Below are 18,522 nucleotides of genomic sequence, written 5' to 3' on the forward strand. Positions count from 1 at the left end.
AGATCCTGCATGCCGTGCAGCGTGGCAAAAAAAAAAAAAAACCAAAAAAAAGAAGTGCCTGATCCTGGCTAAAGTAATAAAACCACGTACGTCAGACTCATTTGAGCAGATAAACATGTGGTGATCTTTTTAAAAAATGCAGGGCTGGGACTTCCCTGGTGGCGCAGTGGTTAAGAATCCGTCTGCCAATGCAGGGAACCAGGTTCTAGCCCTGGTCCGGGAAGATCCCACATGCCGCAGAGCAACTAAGCCCGTGCGTCACAACTACTGAGCCTGCACTCTAGAGCCCATGAGCCACAACTACTGAGCCTGCGTGCCACAACTACTGAAGCCCACGTGCTTAGAGCCCATGCTCTGCAACAAGAGAAGCCACTGCAATGAGAAGTCCGCGCACCGCAACAAAGAGTAAGCCCCTCTCGCCACAACTACAGAAAGCCTGCAGGTGGCAACAAAGATCCAACGCAGACTAAAAAAAAAAAAAGAAAAAAAAAGCAGGGCTGAGAGCAATGACGTAGCTATTTCAGGTCAAAGGAAAAATCAAGTGCTCTTTTCACTGGACAACTTTTATATACTGTTTTATGCTAGCAGATTTAAAAAGTCAATAATTGGGAATTTTTAGGCAAATTTACTTCAAGATTTATAGGAAACTGAACAATTGAAAATAAGCTCCCTGGGACTTCCTGGCAGTCTGATGGTTAAGACTCTGTGCTTCCACTGCAGGGGGCACGGGTTCAATCCCTGGGGAACCAAGGTCCCGCATGCCTCGCTGCGTGTGGCCAAAAAAACAAAAAGAAAGAAACAAAACCCCCCACAAAACTCCAAAGTAACAATGTTACTGAGTATAAAAGGCGGACAACAAAACTGTAATATGACCACTTTGTTATTACTAACTTTCATATATTTCAAAGGACTGAAATTATATATATAGTAGCTTCTCTGACCACAATTAAACAAGAAATCAATATAAGATAGAAACCAGAAAATCCCTTTTTGTTTAGAAATTAAGAAACTCTGAATAACTTATTGACCTAAGAAGAAAGCATATCAGATATAAGAAAATATTTTGAATTTGAAGTGATTAATGAAAATACTATTTATTAAAATTTTGGGACTCAGATAAAGTATCAGTAGTACTTGGAGAGTAATGTTAAAATGAATATAACAGAAAAGAAATTAATGAACTAGACATCCATATCAAGAAGTTACAGCAAAAATACAACCGTAGTGGGCTTCCCTGGTGGTGCAGTGGTTGAGAGTCCGCCTGCCGGTGCAGGGGACATGGGTTCGTGCCCCGGTCTGGGAAGATCCCACATGCCGCGGAGCGGCTGGGCCCGTGAGCCATCTCTGCTGAGGCTGCGCGTCCGGAGCCTGTGCTCCGCAACGGGAGGGGTCACGGCAGTGGGAGGCCCGCATACCGCAAAAACAAACAAACAAAAAAAACAAACCGTAGAGAAAAGGAAATAGTAAAGATGAATATAGAAATCAATAAAACAAAATAAATATATAAGAAGAATTAACCAAAACAAAATTGGTTCTTTGGAAGAGCTAATGAAATTGACAAACCTCTGGTAAAACCAATCATGAAAATAAGAGAGAAGGCACAAATAACCATTATCAAGGATGACGAGGGACTTCTCTGGTGGTCCAGTGGCTAAGGCTATGCGCTCCCAATGCAGGGGGACCCAGTTTGATCACTGGTCAGGGAACTAGATCCCACATGCCACAACTAAGAGCTTGCATGCCGCTACTAAAGATCCTGCATGCCACAAGGAAGAAGATCCTGCACGTGGCAACGAAGATCCCAAGTGCCGCAACTAAGACCCGGCGCAGCCAAATAAATAAATATTAAAAAAAGAAAAGAAGGGACCTGCTTGCTGGCACAGTGGATAAGACTCCATGCTCCCAATGAGGGTTCGATCCCTGGTCAGGGAACTAGATCCCACATGCGTGCCGAAACTAAGAGTTCACATGCCACAACTAAGGAGCCTGAGTGCTGCAACTAAGGAGCTGGGGAGCCACAACTAAGGAGCTCTGGAGCTGCAACTAAGGAGCCTGCTGCAACTAAGACCTGGAGCAACCAAAAAAGTAAATGTTAAGAAAAAAAAAGGATGACGAGGAGGAATCACTCCCTATGTTGTAGAAACTAAAAATATATACATATACATATATACATACACATATACATTTAAATTTGAAAATTTAGATGAAACAGAAAATTTTCTAGAAAAATAAAACAACATCTGAAAAAGAGAAGAGTTAAATAGTTCTATAACCATTAAAGAAGATGAGTCAATAGTCAAAAATCTCTCCTTAAACACAAACTCAGGCTGAGACGGCTTTACATAGGTGGTTTTGACCAAATTTTCAAGGAGGACAATCTAATCTTATACAAAGTCTTCCCGAGAAGAGAAAAAGGGAGAACACACCCCATCTCGTTTCATGATTCAAATCCTCACATGGGCATCTTGAGAATGAGAAGTTAGACGTCAATCTCATTTCTGAACATAAATGTGAAAGTCCTAAACAAAATGTTAGCAAACTGAATACAGCAATATACTGAAAGCAAAATATAAATAATGATCCTGTTGGATTTATCTCATGAATGCAAGTTAGGTTTAACACTAGAAAATGATTAATATGATTTAGCACATTACAGAACATGAAAGAAGAAAACTCTGGATAATCATAATGGATGTGTAAAAAGTATTTGATAAAAATCAACACCATTCATATCAGAAAAATTAAATTGGTCTAGTGTTGGCAAGGATATGGAGCAATGGAACATTCACACATGATTGGTGGAAATGTACTTAGGAAAACACATTAGCTAGTAAAGTTAAAGATATATATATATATTTAATCATTAAAAAAAACAAAGCCATATATGTTAACGTAAATAACTTTTTTTAAACATTAAAAAAAAAACCCAATGATTTCCAAAACCAAAAAATGTTTAGTGAGAAGATTAACACTGCTTTACATTTTTACAAATCTTTTTAATGTCTGGTTTCATAGAAGAGATAGGTGGATTCTCACATCTGCTTCTATATACAATTGGGGGTCATATGTTGTTTTGGTTGAAAATCCAGCCTCACACAGATATATGGTTAGAAAAGGGAGGTTTATTTTAATAGCTTTTCAGATAACTATGGATATCCTTCTTTGCCACTACACTGAAACTGGAAAAATGGTAGTTTCTTAAAGGTTAGTTGCTATGTGGATTCAATGAACTTTTTTTTTTCTTTTTTTTGGCTGCACTGCATGGGGGATCTTAGTTCCCCAACCAGGGATCGAACCTGTGCCCCTGCGGTGGAAGCGCAGAGTCCTAACCACTGGACCGCGGGGGAATTCCCATCAATGAACTTTTAGTACTCTGTTAAATTAAAATTCACTGATCAAAAATAAAGAAGGTAAAATTCACTGATCGCCTTGCACTTAGAATGGATCTTTTACTCATGCATGGTCATTCGAAAAATATTGGTTCACTGATCTCCCAGACGCTGACAAATTTTCTTATTCATATGAAAAAATGCATCACATCGATGAACCAATCTCATAAGAAAGTTTGAGAAGCTATCAAGGTCACGATGGCTGATACAAATTTTTCAAAATTATAATTTCCTTGGAAGCCTGGATTCTATCGTCAGCAACAGATGCTGTGAGTTGTTTCCCTTCAAGTGCCAGGCTCACGTCATTCATTTTAAAGAAAATGTCTGCCTAACTCTGAGTAACCATAGTTGTCCGTCAATTATTCTTTCAAGTAAAAAATGATGTTCCATCAAAAACAAAAAACAAAAAAAAGAACAAGAAAAGTGGCTAGTTCAAAGCTCCTGAGTTAGGCAGCCACACAGACATCTGTCCCCAGGACACCCTCTCATCTTGACCTGCAGCAGAGCTTTCTGCACACTTCCTATTTTGTCACAGAGAACACTGAAGATACCAGAAAGACGTGGACTTGAGTGTCAATTTACCTATTAATAAAATTCATACTTCTTACTGCTTCATCAAGGCTATTCAGTGAAATGGGAGTCGATCCTCTGTGTTGTTACGGTGAGTGCTTAGGCGTGAAGAACACACGGCCACCGGCAGCCTGGTGCCCGGGTCTTGGTGTGTGCACTTGGTGGTTATGCACTGGAAAGTTTACCCACCATTGCTTTTGCACCATCGGTGCAAGTGTCAACACAGAGAAAAGACAAATTATGTCTTAGTGGTTCCTGTGAAGACAGCTTTGATCTCACAGACTCTCTTAAAGGGTCTTTTGGACCCCCCACCCGCCGCCCCCAGGAGTCTGTGAACCACATTTTTAAAACTGCCATCCTGTAGAAACTTGTGATTGGGTACACCGGGATACATGTGATGTCCACGGCATCACTGGTCCTAAAGCCCCGAAATGTCCATCAACAGAAGAATGAATAAACCCATTATAATGTGGCCGTAGCCACTGTACAGCAGATGAAAACAAATCAAGTAGAGCTAAGAGAAACCACTAGTGCTACTAGTGTTTGCTAAGCCCCTTGCCACTGGGAGGACTCGGTTTATGTTAAGAATGCAGTTTTACATTCATAAAGAGCAAACTGGTAAAGCATCCATTGTACCAGCAATTTTGTTAATGTATCTGATTAACGATTTTCCCCGGGGAATCAAATAACAATTCCCAAGAGTACAAGCTATCACTAGAAAGCAATTTAGGAAATCTTACAGATTAACCTTGGATTGAGATGACCTTCTTTCCTCTCTTCCACAACTGGCATTTGTTTGCTTCCTGGCCCTCTCTTGGCTCCTTCTTAGTCGCCATCAGGCATCCCCTCTTTTTTTTTTTTTTTTTTTTTTTTGCGGTACGCGGGCCTCTCACTGTTGTGGCCTCTCCCGCTGCGGAGCACAGGCTCCGGACGCGCAGGCTCAGCGGCCATGGCTCACGGGCCCACTCGCTCCGCGGCATGTGGGATCTTCCCGGACCGGGGCACGAACCTGTGTCCCCTGCATCAGCAGGCGGACTCTCAACCACTGCGCCACCAGGGAAGCCCTCCCCTCTTTTTATTTGCTGGTGATTGTCCAGAGTTTTGTCCTTGGCTGCCTTCTCTCCTTACTTTACATACGATGCCTGCGAGATGTCCCCACACTAAAGATTTCACCCTCTAACCAGTCACTGACGATTCACAAATCTCTATTCCAGCCCCTCCGCCTTTCCTTGGATCTAGAGCCCTGCCTGATGGGCATCTCCCCTTGGGTTTCCTGAAGGCAGTTCTAATTCTTATGTCCACAACTGCACTCATTACCTTCTTCTTAAACCTGCTCTCCCTTCCTTACTATCCACTTTCCCCATCTGGTTCTGTCACACACAACACCCCTACCCTAGTCCCATAGTCTCGGGACCCCTTCTACGTCCACAGGGCACCCGGAGGAACCCTCCATCTTAGTGAGACAACTGCTACAGTGGACGGTCTTTTTCCTCTCCTGACTGTGAGTCAAAGGAGGACGAAGACTAAACTGGATGTCGGAGCTGTTCTGTATTTGGTGTTCAGCAGGCAGGCAGTGAAGGTACTGAATGAATGAAATACAGGATTTTAGAGAACTTCTCCTTCTTCTCGTTCTAGCCTCCTATAAGAGAAAGTATCAAAGGGTTCTTGACGATTTAAAAAAAAAATAACATTAAAAATATTAAAAAATACATGTCCATTATAGGGATTTTTGAAAACCTAAATATTGAAATAATATCTAATTCCGCCATCAAAAGATAACCATTAATGTTTTGATGTATTTATTTCTAGTTTTTTCCTGTGTGTACACATGCACACACGCCCTCACTTTACAAAATTGAGGTCAGTGAATAAACTGCATATACAATTCTGCATCCTGCTTTCTCTGTAACATCATGTTAGGAAAATTATACCCATCATTAAGTATTCTCGAGTTGCCATTTTAAATGGCTATATAATAGTCTCTGGGATGTACCCATAATTATCCTGCCGTTGGATGTTTATATTTCCCCCTCATTTTTGGTATTATGAATGATACTTAACATCTCTGTATGTACTTCTTTGCCCGAGTTCCTATTCCTTTAGGATAGAGCCCTAAAAGGTAATCTCACCTCCCTCAGGTCCTTCCTCGTGTCACCTTAATGAGGCCCTTCCTGGCTGCTCCACCTTAAAAATGTGAGCCCTCTCCCATAATACCCTCTTCCCTGTTTTATTTTTCTCCTTGGCACGTATCACTATATAAATACCACGACAGAGTATGTTATGCTGATTATCTGTCGTCCCCACTAGAACACAGGACGGGGAATTCTGTCAATCTTGTCCAGGGCCGCGCCCTCAGCACAGAAGGCAGTGTTTGGCACACACACTGCTTTGGCAGGTACTCAGGAGTGCTCTTCTGCTAGGCAGTTGATGTTTTATCACCCAATCGCTTTTCGGAAAACTTTTGAGGCTTCTTCCAGCAAGGCAAGAGAGACAAGTCCCTGTTTCTCTGCAGTCTCAACTCTACTGAGGATTTTTCCTTCAAAAATCTTTAACAATTTGATGAGAGAAGAAAATGTTTATTTTGCTTTTCTCTGATTATTAGTGAGATTTATTTTTTTAAAGGTGTTTATTACTCACTTGAATCTCATCTCAGGATTTTGTTCATTTCGTTTTGGGGGGAAGTTTAAAAAATTTTTTTTAAAATGGAGGTAAAATTCACATAACATGAAAGTAACCACTTTAGTGTACAATTCAGTGGCATTTAGTACATTCAGTGCTGCGCAGCCCTCATCTCTATCTAGTTCCAAAACATTTTCATCACCCTAAAACTCTGTACTCATTAAGTGGCCATTCTGTACTCATTAAGTGGTCATTCTCAAGAAGTTTTGGGTTGATCTCCTTGATTAGAAGAAGCTCATTAGAAATTAAAGATAATGATCCCTTTTATGTTGGTTGTAATTACTTCCCTTAGTGTTTAATCAAAAATTCTTAAGCGTTTATATAAAAATTTAAAACTTATAATCAAGTTATTAAGATTTTCCAACAAGATTTTCCCCAATGTTTTTAGCCCTTCCCTATCTTAAGATCAGATAAATATTCAGTGTATGTTCTTTAACTTAGTTTATGGGTTTTTTTCTTTTTTCCAGTGATGTTATTTAGTTAATTAATTAATTAATTAATTTTTTGGCTGCGCTGCGAGGCATGTGGGATCTTCGTTCCTGACCAGGGATCAAATCCGCACCCCTGCAGTGGAAGTGCGGAGTCTTAACCACTGGACCGCCAGGGAAGTCCCTAAAGGAAGAGATTAAAACTAGTTTCTTCTCCTCTCCTCTGTGCTCGATTTTGCTGTTTATTTATATGACACCTTGAGATAAAATGGGAGGGCCATCTTGAAACAAGGTGACACTCACATACCTGGATAACATCTGCAGGCTTGTGTATGTGTTCTTTAAAGATCAGGATGGTGGGGGTATAGACGTTGACGTTGTATTGCCTTGTCATCTCTTCCACCCCTCTCAAACCGACGTACACATATCCAAATGACAAATAATCTTTATATGCGAAAGCAGTCAACTGTTAGGGCATAACAGAGAGGAAGAAATGAAAGTGATAGCACAGCATCTAAATTAAGTGTGACTTGTTCTCATCAGTGGGTGGAGATGAATGCTAGCTTATACAGCCCCACTCAGGCTGCTACACCCTCGTTCCCTTGTAGGAACGCTACGGTGCTCCATGAACAAAAACTGTACCAACAAAGCTAAACAACAACTAATTCTTTTTTTCAGACAGAGCAAGATATTCATCTTACTGAGATCTGTACTGGGTGGGAGGTTTCAGGAGTTACCTGTACCCTAATTATGTAAGATGGCAGTGACCACGCCAACGGTTTAGCACTTTCCTCTCCCATCTCATGTCACAGTGATAACCAGAGGTGTGCTAGATAGAAGTATAGCATATATTCAGAGGGCAGGTTTGGAATCAGACAGGCTACAAGGGAATCGATATTCAACATGGGAGACCCTGGGCAGGTTATACAAGCACTCTAAGCTTCAGTAAATATTCAACATGGGAGACCTTGGGCAGGTTATACAAGCACTCTAAGCTTCAGTAAAAGTAGGGATAATAATCTGTATCACTGGGTTCTTCTGAAGATTAAATGCTATTATGTGTGTGGAAAGTACGAGCACAGTAATAGCATCAGTAGGTCCTCAATGTATGGTGGTTAAAGCAAATTTCTGGTCTTCAAGCATTTCTCTTGGGATGAGCTATTACTCACAAAAAAGAAAATCACCAAAATAAGAGAAAACATTACCCCAGCACCTAAAGTACCTTGTAGAGCAGTGGTACAACGGGCGTTTGGTCAAACAGAAGGACATGCGGTTTATTCTCTTGCTGCCAGCCAGAGAGGAATCTGACATAATTTTTACTTGTAACCTTAAATTGAATAAAGGATGTTAGTTTCAACATTTAATTCTTAACAACTGCATTATAATCCAGTCAGGAGATAATTAAACAAAATCAAATATGTGCAAGAGATTGTTTTGTAAAAAATAAAAAATGCAGACAACTAATTTTTTGCCTTTATGTGACTAAAATTAATTAAAAGAACAGAGATATTGATTTCATCTTTTCATGTGATCCAACCCTTACAGACTGAAATCATCATCTTTTCTGAAACAATTACTGACCATACTATAAAAAAAAATGAGCTTTCAAAGTTGGCTCTTGCTCCATTATAGACTGCACTTGTTAATCTAGCAGAAGATAATGCAACAACTGCTCTTTTAAAATGGCTTAAATAAAAATAAGTGGGCCCACCCCACCTATACATTACATAAGTTCATTCACTGCCATCTGAATTGCTACTTTTGTGTTTCCCTGCTTATGCCTTAAAATAATCCCAAGAAAACAAATTAAAAACTTGAATAAATTAAATTTCTATCGAGAAAATGTTCATAGTAGTTCAAAAAAGTTTATCTTTCCACTTTGCTTCCAGAATGATCTATATAAAACCGCGATCTCATCGTTTCACCCCACTGCTCAGCCCCTTTCAATGGCTCCATCACCTGCAGGCCAAGTCCAAGTTCCTTAAAGGAGACCCTCACAGTGAGATTCCCATTAACTCCTTTAATCCTGTCTTCTCCCACTCACTAATGACTACTTCATACAAAGCAGGCTACCTCTGTATGCCTGGAACTCATTCCCTTCTTCTCTCTCCTCACCTGGCAAACTCAGTACAGGGGTCATTTCTGCCAGGAAGCCTTTCTCAAATATCTAGGATGGGCACTCTACATATAGGATGGAAACAATCACCTACTAGACTGCGAGCTCCTTGGAAAGCGTCTTCAGCACTTATCATAATGTCTGACATACAACAGGCATTTTAAAAAGGTTTGCGGACCTGTCAGGACAACCCATCATCACTTTAGGAGGCTACAATGCTCTCTGACAATTTCAAGTTAACTCCAGCAAATACTTCTTCTGTGGGTGATGATCCTGGTGGGACAGGCTGTGTAGAAATAGGATGGAAGTATCTGTATGTTCACTCTCCTTGGTATTAGTAAAAGAATGAATCATTTACATTTAAAGCAACATAAGAACCTTCTTCTAGTTCCTGTGATCTCTAACCTCAGATACTGAGGGAAAAGTGCTCCTTAAATATAAAAATCATAGTTTATAGTTTGTGGGAATTTCTGTGCCTGGTTTCTAGCTCAATCTTTTGTTTGTGAAGTTTATTCACACAGTTGCATCGCTATAGGCTTTGAAAGTTCCAAAAATAATATCTCATTTCATGGAATCTGGTGTCTTCAATAGATATGATCGTTAAATATATAACCAAATATAACTTAATTTGAATACTCTCGTAAGAAAAGTATCTTTAAACGAACACATGCATGAGTTGGAAAGACCTCCTTCGTCCCATGTTGTGATCTAATTTTTTGTTGAGAAAAGAAGAGGTACTCTCATTCTAGGCTCAGATTCCTATGACAGTGTAAGTCCTCCCAGCGGTTTTGACAAGGATGATTCTTTCAGTCTCTCTACTTCATCTGTTTCAAATTTCAGTCTCTGGCAGACTTCATTTAAATGATTTAGTTCGAGTAATTAATTAATTAATATGTGTCTTGCCCTGCCCCAAATGAAACTCAGGTCTGAGGATGACCACAGGTAGAGTTCGGGGCAGCCAGCAGTCCCAGGAGCCTCTTAAACTACTTCTCAGCCAGGTACTTACTTTCTCCACCAAGTTCCCTGGAAGAAGACTCTCTACAAACTGTCGCAGGTTCTCACGGACAACTGCATTATGGAAGAAGGAGATTTTCCCATTTATGATCCCTAGGATAGCTGGTGTGCTGTGTGCTCCCAGGTGATGGGCCAGGCGTCTCTCGTAGCCAGCGTGGACCACGCCGATTCCTACGCCTGAAAAATACGGAAGACCTCCATGAAGACTTTTTATGCCCTCATGGCAGGTGAAGAAATGCTGCTAAGTAATCTTTTGGTGTGAAAATGAAATCCCGACTTACTAGGAGGGGATATCTTTCCTGATAGACTGTCTAGCATTCTATCACTGCTGGAATGCTAAATTGGTTCAGTTTTTCTGCATAGCCATCTAGCAGTGTTTAAGAAGGGCCACAAATCTTTCTATCTTTCAGTCTGTTGTTTCTAATTTTGGGAGTACATCATGAAGAAATACTTCAAAAGAAAAGAACCATCTGTCCACAGTGCTCCTATTCATAAAGAACACCACCTGTAAACAATTCAAGGGTTCATCAACTCTGCAATGGTTGAAAAAACCTAGAATCTAACGATGGGCTAGAATCACAATCTTCTCACCTTTCAGAGCATGTCTCCCTTTTACATAAACTATTTTATAGAGATTTTGTACAGATTCTCAGACAGAGAAAGAGATTAGGTTAAAATTACTTGGTCGTATCCCACATAACTGTTGTTAACGTTTTGGTATCTATCTGTGCCTTTTCTTAGGCAAATATGTGTGTGTGTGTGTGTGTGTGTGTATACACAGGTATAAATAAAATAAAATGGGATCATCTGACACTTATTTCACTTAGTATTTGAATAACTTTTCTTGTCTTTCATTCAGCCACTGTATTTGGAGGGCTAGCTCCTCTGCTAAACATTGGAGATACAGTAAATGTTAATAGGCAGTAAATATGCTTTTTCTCTTGGGTGTCTAACAGACCTCTAAGTATAAAGTTTTCAAAAACAAACTCCTGATCTCCTCCCTCAAACCTGTTCTACCCTGGCTTTCACCATTTCCATTGATGGCGGCTCCCTCCTTCCTGTTACTCAGGATGAAAGTCTTAAGAGTGATCTTTGACCCCTCTCGTCTCTCACACCCCCCCATCCGATCCGTCAGCAAGTCCTGTTGGTCCTGTCTTCAAAATACAGCAGGAATCCGACTGTTTTTCTCCACTTCCATCGTACCCTGTCTCTTATGCATCTTCATCTCTCTCCCCTGAGTTGCTGCAATAACCTCCTCAATGGTGTCGTGTTTCTCCTTGTCCCCCTACTGTCTGTCCTCAACACGGTAGCCAGACTGTTCCTTCTAAAACATAAACGGATCATGTCGCCCCTCTGCCCCAGTCTGGCAAAGCCTCCCCGTTTTAACTCAGAATAAAACCACAATCTTCACAAAGGCCGACAAGACCTCTGTGATTCGACCCCTGGCCCCCTTCCTCTCCCATTCCTCAGGCTCACTTGTTCTAGCCCCCAGCATCCCTGTTCTTTAAACACACTGGCACGTTCGTTCCTGCCTTTGGGCCTCGGTGCTGGCTGGTGCACCTCCTGACATCTGTGAAGCTGGCTCCTTCACCAACTGCAGGTCCTTCTCAATGAGGACAACCCGACTCCCGTATTTAAAACTGCCCTCCCCACACTCAGGATCCCCTTCAAGTCTCTCACTTTTCCTTTTCCATAGCACTTACCATCTTCTAACACACCGCCCAAGTTCCTCATTCTGTGGATTTTTTAATTGTCTGTCTTCCCCTGTTAGAATGTAAGCCGTTTGAAGGCAGGGGTCTTTGTTTAGTTCTCTGATGTACTCCAAGCACCAGAACAGAGCCTGGCACACAGTAGGAGCTCATCACTGAAACTGGACCATCAATCTATTTAACCCATTCTTTACTGCTGCACATTGAAATGGCTTCTGGCTTTCACTATTATAAGGCATGTTTCGATAGACATCCTGGTACATCTTTGTGTACTTGTGTGATAACTTCTTAATTGAAAAATCCCCCAAATGGAAGTGCTGAGTAAACGGCAGCGACTGCAAACTTAATACTTTTAAATTGCTGAGTAGGCTAAACAAATCTATCTGCTGGCCACCTGACTGTGAGTATCTCAAGGGCAGGAAAGGAGGCACCTCAGACATCACATAGTCCACTCCCCTCATTTTACAGATAAAGAGACTCGGAGAGGTGAACTGACTTATCCCAGTTTGCAGAGGTGATAAAATTGCAGAAAGAGAATCCCAACTTGATGTTCTAGAGTCAAGTCTAGTACACTATTCTATCACACTAGAGGCATTAAAAATAACCACTGAACAATGTCAGTAAATGAAAGTGCACCTAAGATTGTGTGAGCAGGAGAAAGAACGAGAACATAGCAGGCACATACCTGAGAGACCCAGTCTCATGTAAAGCGAGAAGAGACGTCACCTAGCAAGGTCAAGCGGCCACACAGCAAAGGTCCAAGGGGGGAATCAACGTGTCTTGAGCCCCTTCTAAGACAGGCAGCATACCTACAGCTTTATAACCGTTATCACTTTTCACACCCACAAACCCCCTGAGTGGTTAAGTATTGTCATCTTCATGGATGAGGAAGCGGGTGCTTGGAGAGGCTGAGCCAACCTAGCCGGCATCACAGTTAGTGTGCAGTAGGACCAAGATTTGAACCCAGGCCCAGCCGACTGCAAAGCCTGGCTCCTTCCTGTCTCCAGTACCCTCTTCCACCCTCGGCTCTGAACGCTGGAGGGATCAATTTCTTAGAGACGGACCCACCATCAATGACTACATAGGCCAGAAGCCACCGTATTTAACTGATCCTGGGGAATATGCCTTCCCAGTACCTGCATCGTTCAGCGGTGCCCTCTACCAGACTTTGGGACTAGAATCAGTAATTAGAATGGTGGCTGGTGGGCCCAGAATCAGGGCAAGGGATGCAGGAGTCTTGGGAGAGCAAAGGAAACTGAAGAGATCTTTTGCGCTTGCTGTTCCCCCCTACTCTTCCCTCAGATATTCCGGAAGCTCGTTCTCTCGCCCCCTATGGGCCACCTGCTCAGTGAGCCCTTCCTCATCTGCCTGATTTAAAACTGAAGCCTCTCACCCCGGCATTCCCTAGCACCCGGCCTTTTTTATCACACTCTACCACCATCTGGCGGGCTGTATATTTTATTTGTTTGTTTGTCTCTCTTCACTAGAATATAGAAGCTCTATGAATGTAGGGTTTTGGGCTATTTTGTTTACTGCTGTATCCTTAATATCTAGAATAGTTCCTGGCACTCAGTTTTTTAAAAACAAGTAAATGGATAAAAGTATTCAAAGTCAGATCCAGATGCAAATTCCAGCTCTGCTACCCATTAGCTGTGCAACCTTAGGCAAGTCATTTAACCTGAGTCTCAGTTTCCTTATTTGTAAAATGGAGATAAATTGTTGTGAGGACTACATGACATAATATAAAAATGAGCCTAGCCCAGAGCCTGGAATATAGTGGGCGCCTAATTAATTACAACTCTTATGATTAAGTATTATTTCATCCAGACCGTGTGAAGTCTGAGCTAGAGACTTGTCTCTTATATGAGTGGAATTTTAACCTCCATGAGTCTCTCTCCCTTCCTTGTGTGGAGTGGGATAAACAATGTTACACTCTCACTATGCTCCCATCAATATAGCTTTTTTCTAGTTAAAACAGAACACAAGTGATTGGTTTCATTTATTTTACTTAAAATTACCATTGAGTCCTTGGAATTACCTACATCACCTTCATCAAACATAAGCATTTCTCAGTCTATAAAAGGCTATTCCTTGGATCATTTCTACAAAGGACTTCGGTTCTTAATATTATACCGATTTCTAAACTCTGAAGGAATGTTACTTCTTTCCTATAGACTGACTATCACATGAATTAGAATAGCATAAAGAATGATACATATTTGGTGTTTAAATTTGTGGTATTCTTCCTCTTCAAAAGATACTTAAGATTATAATAAGAATACCGAAATTCCTTAAAGTCCAGACCTAACTAATCCCTTCCTCTCCCTCCATCCAAGCTGGGAAGGAAGAGTCAGAAAAGTCGAAAGCACTGTTTTCTCCCTAAGATTCAGGCTGGGAAATGACCACTATGACTGGTGGTGACTTAGGGTCTCTGAGTTACAGTGGACAACACAATTTCTATCGTCTCCTCCTCTGCCTTGAAACTCTCTACACTCCAAAGTTCCGGGTTCATAAAGCGAGCTCAGCAAGTACAGTTCTCCTATTCTTATCCTGATTCAGCATAACCTGGCTGGATAACAAGGACACACCAGAATCCACATGAACTTGAGTAGCAAATTTAAAAGAAAGGCAAAGTGTGTTACCGTTTTCAGAAACATTTGATTTTTCTACGGATCAATGTTTCGGGCTAATTTGCAGATCCCGGGGAATTAAAAATACAAATATCTTCTCCTCTTTTTGAGCTTGTAAGAGGGTGTTCTTTCTGTAAAGATCTCTCTTTTGAGGTGTCAGATTATATTTGCTTTCATTATGCAATCCTAAACGTGTGTCACGTCTTTTAGGGAAATTCTTTCATTTTCCCCTCTGTCGCATACACATATTCATCTTTCTTTCAACTTTTCCATATGCCTTAAGGGATGGTACAGAGCCAACTCAAAGAACATGGCACTGTCAAATCTGGCTAAATACAAACCTGTTAATAAACAAACTACTAAGATGCAAAATGATGTGAAACAACACAAAATCAAGAACACAGAGCTTCAGGAGGAAAAAAAAAATACTTTAACCGGTATCTAGGCAGACCGTTTTCCTACACAGTATGAAGTTGTTATACACTTAGCTATTTTTAGGAATAATTCCTTGAAAGAGAGGAATTATTCTTTCTTTTAAAATAAGAAGTCATGGTGGATAAACATTACATGATCATCCAAATTGGGTTTCCCTAAAACGATATCTGATTTCACGACACGCAACCTCCTTGACGCCCTGGTAACTGTCTGCAGCTCCCAGCGTGCACTGAGTGTGCTGCGATGATTCAGCTGTGTCTCTTACTTGAGTTTCCTGGGTGCGAGGACCAGGTTTACTTATTTCTGAGCAGTGCAGCACAGTGGTTAAGACTGAACTCTGGAGTTAGACTTCTGGGTCCATACCCCGACACTGCTGCTTATGGACAGTGTGACCTCAGGTGTGCCTTAACCTTCCTGGGCCTCAGTTTCCTCATCTGTAAAATGGGGATAATAATAGTCTCTCCCTCGTTGGGTTACTTTGGGGATAAAGACAATCCATACAAAGCATTTGGCACAATGAAAAATAAGTAAAATGCTAAAAAAAAAAAGTTATAATATTTACTTTAGTGTTTAATATGGTACTTGGTCCATTAAGAAAAAAGTTCTTTTTTTTACTGGCCATGCCACGCAGCTTGCGGGATATAAGTTCCCGGACCAGAGATTGAACCCAGGCCACGGGAGTGAAAGCACTGAGTCCTAACCACTGGACCGCCAGGGAACTCCCAAGAAAGAAGTTTTAAATGAGAACATGCAATGAATTCCTTATCATCTTCTACTTATTCCTGTAGTATTATACTATTCTGTACTTGCGAATGTGAGGTTGGTGTGAATTTTCCGGGTACCTATTTTCTCTTCAATTAACAGTAAGCTCCTCAAGGTCAGGGGCAGTGCTGACTATTTCTGGACCCTCCTCCACAGCATGGTTGTCTATAAATGCTGGATGCTTTTGCACACTAGTTATTACCAAACTGCATGACCGTAGACTCCATCTAAATAGCTACATTTCTCCTCTGGGTGGAACTGCTCCATTTCCTTCATTTACTGCAATTCAGCATTTTATGTTATTCTGAGATAATGTCCAGGCTTCCCCAGACCACCCAGCTAATCTTTAAGATTGTCCGCTCTTTCTGTCAACTCAGAATAGAAACACTTTCTGCAGTAACTGTCTTCAAGGATGCTGCTGCCTTGCTCTGACAGGGAGCGCCCACGGATACATGGAGACATGGATATCTCATCTCAATGTCATCTAACATTCCAAGTGGAACTTGACTGTCAGGAATCTTCAACAAATCCGGAGGTTCCAAAGAGGAAAACCAAACTAATTTAATACATTTAGTCAAAACCTGCTTTCGAGGAGACTTGGGGGGTGAGGCGGGGGAACAGACTAAATTCCTATAAACGTTGCTTCTATGGATCTAAATCCATCTTCTTCCGTCCTTGTCATTTTGAGTCCTGACTTCTTAGGACTATACAGCACAACAACCCCAAAGGATGGCAAGACCTTCAATCATCACAGATTTAAGGACCCCGAAAGGCAGCAGGGCATCGTGTTCTCCACGGGGATTATAGAGCCAGACTCCCTGGGTTTGAATCCCAGCTCTGCCGAGTACCAACTGTGGGACCTTGGACAAGGTACCAATATGAGCCGAGTCTCTACAAAAGCGGGGTGACAACAGCAGCTGCCTCAAGGAGTTGTTTATGGGTTGATACTCACATTAGTGCTTGGCATACGGCAAGCTGTCAATAAATATAAGCTATTATTATTATGCTTATATTATTATTGTCATGTCATTGCACTTGGTATGTCCAAACCACAGTCATTATTTAGAATCACTTCTCCCCAGTTCAACTCTCCTCTGTATTTCCTGCCCATCCAGTTGCTCAAGTCAGAATGCAGAGTCAATCTTGACTCCCTCTCTTTTCCTCATTTCTCACATTTAACTGGTCCTCAGGTGCCAGGTCCCTTCGTGATCCTACCCCTGAAATATTGGACACTTGGCCCCTCTCTGCTCCTACTGCCCAAGCTCAGGCCAATGATTGCTGTCTACCCAGGACTGGTAACCTCCCTGCCTCTATTCTCACCTTCTTTAATTTTTCCTTCACGCAGCTTGAACAGTTAGCTTTCTAAAGCACAGACCTGATTAGATCACTCTTGGCTTTACTACGTACTATACAATAAAGTCCAGCTTCCTTAGCCTGGACTTCAAGGATCCTCACCACCTGGCTCCCAGCATGCTCTTCCTGCTTCCTCCACTCTCACCTGCACTCAAGTCACACCTTGCTGCTGGCTCTTCTGAGGATGCTCTTTGTTGCCCTGCCTGCAGTGTTCCCTCTTGCCTGAATGTTACTCCTCCATTTCCTGTCCAGCCAGCTTCTAATCATCTAATCATCTTTAGCTGAAAATAAGGCACAGGTCAGTGCTTGACAGTCTATGAGCTGAAGAAAACTACATTTGAGAAAGATTTTTAAAAGGAATTTACAAAATAGGTGCTTTCAAAAAGTTTAGTTTGGTAAACCAGAAAACCCCGTTAACCAGAAATTCTCTAAGGTTCATTTATTAAGTACTTCATATATATCAGGCACTTAAAACACATTTTTTTCTCATTTAATATTCATAACAATCCTGTTGGTTTGACAGCATAACCCCATTTTAGAGCTGAAGAAACTTAGGCTAAGTAATTTGTCCAAGGACACAAAGTAGTAAATGATACAGCTGAGATCTGAAAACTGGTCTCTATGACTCCAAGGCATGTGTTCATAACAGCTGACCACTGTGCTATGTTGCCTCACGTCATGTATGTTTGCCTGTTGGCTCTGATCTGACCTTGGTGTAAATGCATTACCGTTCTAAATTATGCACTGGGTCAATGTTTACGTTCTGCTATGTGGCCTCTCCCGTTGCGGAGCACAGGCTCCGGACGCGCAGGCTCAGCGGCCATGGCTCACGGGCCCAGCCGCTCCACAGCATGTGGGATCTTCCCGGACCGGGGCACGAACCCGTGTCCCCTGCATCAGCAGGCGGACTCTCAACCACTGCGCCACCAGGGAAGCCCTGCTATGGGGTTTTAATGTCAGCTCCTAGACTGAAGAGGTTAAATGATTTTCAGCACACCACCTGGCATGGCACAAAGTGCAGCTGTGCTGTGTGATGAACCCGGTGGCTTCCGCCTGACCTCGGCCTCTCATTCGTTCATCAGACGCCACAGAAAGCATCTGCTGACCGCCCGCCACACGTGAGACAATGTGCTAAACTTACTCCCTTGTCTTCCAAGAACTTGATTACATCTTAGGAAAGCATTCTGGCAAATCTGAGTACCTGAGTGCCTCTGGACAACAGGTTGAAATTTCTGCTTTAGAATAAATGAACTGATGGCTTTCAGGGGTGCACGCTCTCCAGAGAAATCCAGGCCCCTCAGCCCCTATGGTTGAGTTTGTCCCTTTTTAGTTACTCAATAGGTCTGCTAATCCCTATAAAACACATACATATACACGCACACACATTTAATTCAGTAATTCTAACTTTTAGGAGTTATTAAAATAAATATCCTTCCT

General features: G+C 41.8%; 1 protein-coding gene across 1 annotated transcript in view; it reads right to left on the minus strand.

Annotated features, from left to right (window-relative positions):
- DNAJC16 (DnaJ heat shock protein family (Hsp40) member C16) overlaps positions 1-18,522 on the minus strand; it is a 39,043-nt gene that overhangs the window by 11,412 nt on the left and 9,109 nt on the right. The window contains exons 5-7 of the mRNA XM_024749815.1: positions 10,189-10,373; positions 8,289-8,393; positions 7,374-7,532 (exon numbers count right to left, since the gene is read on the minus strand). Of these exons, the coding sequence (XP_024605583.1) occupies positions 7,374-7,532; positions 8,289-8,393; positions 10,189-10,373 (449 nt within the window). The remainder of the gene's footprint in view (positions 1-7,373; positions 7,533-8,288; positions 8,394-10,188; positions 10,374-18,522) is intronic.

This window comes from Neophocaena asiaeorientalis, unplaced genomic scaffold (assembly GCF_003031525.2).
Source record: "Neophocaena asiaeorientalis asiaeorientalis breed wild unplaced genomic scaffold, Neophocaena_asiaeorientalis_V1.1 scaffold275, whole genome shotgun sequence".
Lineage (NCBI taxonomy): Eukaryota > Metazoa > Chordata > Mammalia > Artiodactyla > Phocoenidae > Neophocaena > Neophocaena asiaeorientalis.